Here is a 7,982-nt window from a genome sequence, read left to right on the forward strand (position 1 = left end):
TGATTATTAATTTAGAAAGAAACTCAACACGTTCAGGTCCAGACTAAACTACAACCCCCACAATGCATACAGCAGGGCGCTGTCACATGGACGTGCGGTGAGCCGGGTTGTAGTTCATTGCTAATGCAAGTTTTTTGCGCTCACTCTTCATGATCCTGGACCCGAACATGGCTTCAGCTACAGACCCCTGCTCATTTTCCTCCTTCTCCAAGTGCGTTACCAAGCACCTGAATCTCACCTACCATGTGGATTTTGACAGCCATGTCATCAAAGCTAAGGTCGCGCTCACCGTGGAGGTTTTAGTGGATAATTTCACGTCTTTGGTACAGTATTCATCTCATTTCTCAATCTGGTTCGCCAGCAAGCTATTAAACTAGCTAGCCAAGTTCATTAACTCTTCCTAGAAAATGCCTTTATGTTGCTACTAAAGTTGACGTGCCTTGTTTCAGTACACGTTGTTTCGGTTGGAAGCCTTGTTTCAGTTCACTTGTTTCAGTACACCGCTACAAAGCATTTGGTTGAGTTTATCAGACATAACGTATCACACCCTGCTGCAAGACACGTCTGAATATCACTCATTTTAAATCTGATCATTAGTGGGTCAATTCAGGAATGATATCTAGCTAGCCATATGTTCTTTGTGGCACTTTTCTGCTCAGTGACGGTAAGACTTTGACAGGTCGAGTTGACATGTGATACCAGGCACGTGAACTTTAGAACTGAGTCCATACTGTGTTTCTCAGAGCAGGTGTAGGAAATGTAGTCCGCGACTTGGGGCCAGATAGAGACAGAATTATGTATTTCTTATGGGGACAGCTGTTTTCATTCACAATCTGGGGGTAGATGGGTGATGTGGTTCTTGTAGTTGCTGGACACACACAGTTGGTTACCCAAACTTATTTCCCCACTTTTTTTCTTTCCTCTCTCTCTCCATCCTTCCTATGATCAGACCCTTGACACAAAGGACCTGAAGGTCTCTAAGGTAACAGCCAATGGACAGGCAGCAAAGTTCACTCTGGGACCCAAGCACAGCTTCATGGGAACCCCTCTGGAGATCACACTGCCCTTTGACCTCTCCAGGTAACCACACCATAGGGGCCTGTTCAGACGGATGTAATGTTACAGAACGTGAAGATAGAAATGGATTGTGTAGAACATATACGATTGTTTGTCATATAGAGTAGGGGAATAGTGTCTTCTCTATTCACTCCATTTCTATCTGTAACGTTCAGAAGACTGCACATGACTGATTGCACCCCAGGCAACTCAACCCTCAGACATTGAACTGATGGATGCTGGTTTAGGGGTAATATTTAGTGTGTGTGTTTGTTTCTCAGGGGCCAGCATGTGATCGTGGAGGTGACTTATGAGACTGCACCTAGTGCTTCTGCGCTGCAGTGGCTCACTCCTGAACAGACTGCTGGGAAGAAACACCCCTACCTCTTCAGCCAGTGCCAGGTAACACACACACACACTGTGTGAGTTTATGGACATGCATAAACATGAAGTCTTATTGTTTTGTTTTTTTTTACAAAAGACTGCGCCACAAACAGTACTTTTATGGTAAAAGTTGTTGCTGTGGCATCAAAATGGAACGTTTACACAACCTCCTCCGCAACATCTGCCCAGTGTAACTGTAGTCACGCACAGAAACCACTTCTGTAGCTAGAAGTTCTTATCAGAGGAAAAGTGCTGTAAAATGGTTATAACCATGTGAGACAAATAATGCACTTCTACAAACATAAAAAGTCTTAATTTTTGGTTGGATGCCAGTCTTGCTCAACGGTCATTTTAACTGTCAGAGTAGTTGTAAGACCGCCTCAAAAGACATCACAAAAGAACACTTTCCCAACCCCATCTTCTGCAACATTCGGCCAGTTGTATTGTAGTCACACACAGAGACCTGTGCTGCTCTTTGAAGTTCTTAGCCGAAGGAAGATGTAATAATTTGATCGTAACCTGTGCCAGTTGAGGTTGCTTTCGCCCCTGCTTTCTTTCTCCATTATACATCCCTCTTCTCTTTTTCCTGTATCGCCTGTGTGTCCAAAGGTGCAGTGTTCCGCTCCGGCACAGATAAGCTTTATGAGAGGACCTTGATCATTGGCTCCTTTGTCACTGATATTGATAGCAGCCTTCTATATTACTGCACTCAATATGTCTTTCAATTAAGTATATTTGTCCCCTCTTGGAGATAAATCCAGATTAGGTGGCTGATGTAGCAATGTGCTAATAACCACCTCAAACCCCTCCAGGCCACCCATTGCAGGAGCATGGTACCCTGCCAGGATACTCCCGCCATGAAACACACCTACTATGCCCAGGTGTCTGTCCCCAAGGAGCTGGTGGCTGTGATGAGCGCTGTACGGGATGGACATGAGCCTGATCCCCAGGACAGCAGCCGGGCCATCTACCGCTTCAGACAACCAGTCAGTGTCTCTATTCTCTATCACTTTCTATCCATCTCTCCATCCAACCGTCCATTGTCATCCATAGCTTAATGCTGCCAGTCTTGCTTTTTTGGCTTGACTGTTCAAGGTACAGCGCTGCCAAAGTAGCTGCTGATCAAGCAATAAGGAGTTAATTACAAGGAAATTTGAGATGAAACAGCCAGATAACAAAAGGAACCCGTTGTAGCATGCCTGCAATCTGAATGAAGCCCATTCTCAGAGACTGGTGTTGGAGCAGGTACATGGCTGTGTGTGTCTGACCGCTGTTGTTGACCTTTGACACCTCCCAGGTGCCCATGCCCTCTTACCTCATTGCCATCGTGGTGGGAGCTCTGGAGAGCAGGTACACACACACACACACCCATACATGTAACTATTGCCCTGTTTTCCTACTAATTATTTAAATTAATAAATTATCCGTGAAATATTAGTAATAGATGTTTGCTTGTTGTTTTACAAGAGAGATTGGGCCCAGGTCTCGTGTTTGGTCAGAGAAGGAGTTTGTGGACAAGGCAGCTTTTGAGTTCTCAGAGGTGAGTTTCTCAGTATTTAGTGTATCTGTGAGGTACGTTGGTGATTTGTCTATGTCCCACTCATTCTACATCAGCAGAGTTTAATATTGAAGTGTGTGTGTGTGTGTGTGTGTGTGTGTGTGTGTGTGTGTGTGTGTGTGTGTGTGTGTGTGTGTGTGTGTGTGTGTGTGTGTGTGTGTGTGTGTGTGTGTGTGTGACCCTCTCAGACAGAGACCATGTTGAAGACAGCTGAGGACCTTGCGGGTCCGTATGTGTGGGGCCAGTATGACATTCTGGTCCTGCCCCCCTCCTTCCCGTATGGAGGCATGGAGAACCCCTGCCTTACCTTTGCCACCCCCACACTTCTGGTGAGACACCTTACACACATCACAATACCAAATCCACCTGCCTGTGTATATATATATAAAACAATTTTTTAACCTTCCTTTGTTCCTATGTTTATCTTCTAGGCTGGAGACAGATCCTTGTCCAATGTAAGTAAACACAGTTCACAGGTGTACTTGTCTTCTCAAGTATGTGTTTTATATCTGTGTAATGGGTGTGTTAACCTGTGTCCTCCTGTTTTCTCTCTCCAGGTCATAGCCCATGAGATCTCTCACAGCTGGACTGGCAACCTGGTGACCAACAAGACCTGGGAGCACTTCTGGTATGGCACAGAAAAAACATTCTATCCATTTTTCTTTTCTCACTTGAATGAACGGGAATGATATCATGTCAATTGGTGAAATGAGCCTTAACTGAGTATCGGACTTATGGTATGGAGAGATAGAAAAGGGCAGATCGCTTTCCGGAGTTAATGAGTTCCTAATTAGTGTGTGTGTGACCCTTCCTTCTCCAGGTTGAACGAGGGTCACACGGTGTACCTTGAGAGAATGATTGGCAGGTCTATGGAGAGTGAACAGTTCAGACAGTTCAAGGCCATGGGCGGCTGGAAGGACCTGCAGGAATCGGTGAGAGAACACACACACACACACACACACACACACATGCATGAGTACACTGTAACACTGTTACACACACTAGTACACAAAGCCTTGTTCACGTTTGGCAGTTTGAAGTGACTCAAATCACATTTTTTTTAATATAATCTGTTATTTTTCCGGAAGTTTGAACAGCCAAAAAAGCACATGGAATCGGATATTTTAAGCCACATTTCAAACCACCTTTCGTAGGTGGTTTGAAGTCAGATTTACATCGGATTCCTGGCCATGCGACTTGTCTAAACGGTCAAATTGGATGAATTTGCTCTCAAGTGGTTTTTTATTTGGCATATCTTGTTGCTTGCTAGCTACTCTATTGACAGTTTCACAAGAACATGTGGTAGCTAACTAGCTTGTTAATTGTTCACCAACAAATGTGTGAGTCAGCGGTAGAGAGCGAAACAGCTACCTAGCTAGCTAGTTGACTGCTGTGGCTAACCAAAAAGGACTTGTTTCTGAAAGTTAAATCGTCTCGTCATTTGAGGCTTTAAAAGTGTTCAAACGCTGTGATTTTGCTCGTTCAAAGTAACTAGGAAACATCCATGGCAGGCATTGTTGTCCCCTTAGATTGTTACTTAACTTCTGAGTGACAGGAAGAACGAGCACCGCAGCCAATCAGCCTACACCACTGTGGACACACCCTTCGTTACTATAACAATTAACGTAGACATGTCAGCAAATGACTCCTGTCTGAACCCACAGAAATCCGATTCTGTCACTTGTAACTTGCTGTCTGGACAGTCAGTGTTTCAAAACGAATTTGAGCGTTGAGGCCTGCAGTGTGAACAAGGCTTAAGTAATGTCTGACTTCACTGAAAGACAAACCACTTACATGTTCACTTCTGTGTGTGTGTGTGTGTGTGTGTGTGTGTGTGTGTGTGTGTGTGTGTGTGTGTGTGTGTGTGTGTGTGTGTGTGTGTGTGTGTGTGTGTGTGTGTGTGTGTGTGTGTGTGTGTGTGTGTGTGTGTGTGTGTGTGTGTGTGTGTGTGTGTGTGTGTGTAACTCTGTATGCCCGGCCTTATCTGATCTGTTACCTCTGCCTCCCAGGTGAACACGTTTGGGGCCAACAACCCTCTGACCAACCTGGTTCCCAACATGAATGAGGTGGACCCTGACGATGCCTTCTCCTCTGTCCCCTACGAGAAGGGTTTCGCTCTTCTATACCACCTGGAGGAGCTCATGGGAGGACCTGGTGAGAGAGACACACACATTTCATTCAGTCCATTTTTTTTATTGAAGACACTTGCTTCGTGTTAATTGGCTGTGTCTCTTACAGAGGTGTTTATGGGTTTTGTGAAGTCGTACATCCAGATGTTTGCTTACAGCAGCGTCACTACTGAGGAATGGAAGAAGTACCTCTTCACCTACTTTAAGAACAAGGTACAGTAACCGCCACTCTCCACCTAACCAAGCTGCTATCAAAGCCCTGTAGCTGTGGCTGTTGAACGTGTCTCTTGTGTCACCTTTACCGCTCCCTGTCCGATCTCAGGTGGACATCCTGAATAAGGTGGACTGGAACGCCTGGATGCACACCCCTGGGATGCCCCCCGTCAAACCACAGTGGGTTTACCTTACCTAACCATTTCACTCGAGAATCACTCACCGTGGCTGCCTGTTACCCCTTTTGAACCACACTTCTGTTAGTTTGTGGGTCTGTGTCACCGTTTACCTGTCCACACAATCTGAGGTGTGTGTGTGTGTTAAATCAATGCCCCCCCCCCCCCCCCCCCCCCCCAGATATGACACCACCATGGCAGATGCCTGCATCGCGCTGTGTAAGAGATGGGTGAAGGTGAGGGTACATGCTCCACATTGATAATGCGTATGTTCTAGAACCTCATGATGGTAGAACACAGCATTTTTACAAGTTTTACTGTATGTTAATTTCTCTCTCCCTCTCTAGACCAAAGAGGGGGATCTTGGGAATTTCAGTGAAGTGGATATGAAGACTCTCTCCACCCACCAGCTTATAGAGTTCCTGTCTCTGCTCCTGCAAGAGGTAGACACGCCTCACTGTCACTCACCTGGTCATCATAGCAACCTTCCATAAGCCATGTGATCGTTCTATTGGACTCAGCAGACCAATTACCCCTATCTTCTCGCCCTAGGATCCCCTCCCCCTCAGCCATGTGAAGAGGATGCAGGAAGTGTACCGACTCAACGCCCTCAACAACGCAGAGATCCGCTTCAGGTGAGTTCCTGTTCTGGGGTCCCATCGTTCAGTATGTACTGGCAAAGTGTGTGTCATTGGCTCTCACGGTTGGCTCCTTTCTTCCAGGTGGCTGCGGCTGTGTGTCAAGTCCAAGTGGGACGATGCCGTTCCCATGGCGCTGAAGATGGCGACAGAGCAGGGGAGGATGAAGTTCACACGGCCGCTATTCAAGTAACTAGCGGCGCCACTATCTGAGACACGATCTCTGTTATGAGATGCCATTCGTTGTTGTGCTTTCTGGATCAAATTATTTCTAGGCAGCATCTTGTTAAAGACACGAGTCCTATTCTCTTACTTAGAACACACACACAAAGGGTGCCTATCTAATCCCGCTCTTTCTCCCTTCCTTTCTTTTAGAGAGGTGTACAACTTTGATAAGTATCGCGAGGAGGCGGTGCGTGTGTTCATAGCCCACCGGGCAGCCATGCACCCAGTGACGTCTAATCTGGTGGCCAAGGACCTGAAGGTGGACACTGGCAAGAGCACCTGATTCTAATTGGAATCCCCACCGGAAGCACTCCGAGACCGGCATTTTTACCGGGACACACCCCCCACCCCATTGCCCAAAACGACCGGAGAAAGCTCGAGAGAAGCTTTCAGTCACACCCCCACTTTTAATAACTGTCTACTTTGCTCGGCCGCTATTCAGAATTGTCTTTTTTCTGTTTGTTTTACATTAAGGTTTATGATACGTCGAGCAGAGTTGTGGTCAATATTGAATTTAATTCAATTCAAACTAATTTGCCACAGCCCACAGGAAGCAGAATTTGAATTGAATTCAAACCAATTATACTAAGACATGGAAGTCTCTTAATTTGACAAATCTTTTATAAAAAGCATATGCCACATATTAATACACATAACATTTCAAATACTATGGCTCTATTCAATCAGATCTGCTTTAGCAGACTTCTCCATAGCGGTTGTTTTGACAACGGAGGTGGAACTGTCAAATCAACAAGTGACTCCCAGCATTATACCTAAAGCGGACATTGCCATTGGCTGCATGGCGTTGCATTAACAGAAATCCCGTCAAGCCTTTTTTACGAGTTTGAACACTGAGATGTAATCTACACCTCGATTAGGATGATAGAAATCGTCATTATTTTGTTAAATGATTTTTCAATTATTTCTATATAGCCTACAATTTCTTGTTCTGAATTTCTAATGCAAATGAGACTATCGCCAGTCGCTTAATCTGATTGAATATAGGCTTTAGTTTGATTATAACTCAAACCAGTATTTTTCTTTGTCATGAGATGTTAGCTTATTCCCTTTCCTACTAGTGTTTGATCTAATGCATTCTGGGAAATGTATTCGGATATGTAAAGACGTTAAGGAAATGATTATAGACAACCCACAACACGATCTTAGAGTATTTCACACCACTGCAATTATTTCAAATAGTTTGAAGAGAATGTGCAACTCAATTCAGAATTGACCCCAACTTTGACATTGAGGTATTCATCTCAGGGCAGAAAAGTAAAGAGAAAAAAAGTTACAAGATACATTTTTTTTAATTTGGGGAGGGAAACTCATTTTAGAATGGTTTACATTTTATCCAGAATCAAATACAGAACCAGTGTGGATTAGTTCCAATATCTCACCCTTTATTTGATGCCATTAAACACCATGATCATAGAGTTGTGAATGTCTCGTGTTTTTTCATGATCATAGAGTTGTGAATGTCTCGTGTTTTTTCATGATCAGTTGACAGTATTAGGCATTTTCACCTCCCAGCATTTGCCCTCTAGCAGTAATCCTGAGAATTGAAGAAAGAATCTGAGAGATGGTTACCAGTCAACACTGG

At 44.7% G+C, this 7,982-nt stretch overlaps 2 protein-coding genes across 2 annotated transcripts in view; both read left to right on the top strand.

Annotated features, from left to right (window-relative positions):
* LOC139392792 (pyridine nucleotide-disulphide oxidoreductase domain 1) overlaps nt 1–7,982 on the top strand; it is a 783,634-nt gene that overhangs the window by 486,808 nt on the left and 288,844 nt on the right. The window lies entirely within an intron of this gene.
* On the top strand, nt 6–7,813 carry LOC139392789 (leukotriene A-4 hydrolase-like). Its single transcript, XM_071141043.1, has 18 exons — nt 6–323; nt 950–1,080; nt 1,338–1,458; nt 2,253–2,426; nt 2,738–2,790; nt 2,908–2,980; nt 3,187–3,327; nt 3,430–3,453; nt 3,556–3,626; nt 3,819–3,930; nt 5,008–5,152; nt 5,237–5,340; nt 5,450–5,520; nt 5,698–5,752; nt 5,864–5,959; nt 6,069–6,151; nt 6,239–6,343; nt 6,530–7,813. Exons 1-18 carry the CDS (start codon nt 150–152, stop codon nt 6,660–6,662), a joined length of 1,866 nt encoding a protein of 621 aa, XP_070997144.1. The 5' UTR covers nt 6–149; the 3' UTR covers nt 6,663–7,813.

This window comes from Oncorhynchus clarkii, chromosome 33, assembly GCF_045791955.1.
Source record: "Oncorhynchus clarkii lewisi isolate Uvic-CL-2024 chromosome 33, UVic_Ocla_1.0, whole genome shotgun sequence".
In the NCBI taxonomy this organism is placed as follows: Eukaryota; Metazoa; Chordata; class Actinopteri; order Salmoniformes; family Salmonidae; genus Oncorhynchus; species Oncorhynchus clarkii.

Bases quoted from the DNA above. Each gene is read 5' to 3' on its own strand.
- LOC139392789 (XM_071141043.1), top strand. From the start codon at position 150: ATGATCCTGGACCCGAACATGGCTTCAGCTACAGACCCCTGCTCATTT. The intron at 1,459-2,252 runs GTAACACACACA...AAACCCCTCCAG, and splicing joins ACCTCTTCAGCCAGTGCCAG to GCCACCCATTGCAGGAGCAT. The intron at 5,341-5,449 runs GTACAGTAACCG...GTCCGATCTCAG, and splicing joins TCACCTACTTTAAGAACAAG to GTGGACATCCTGAATAAGGT.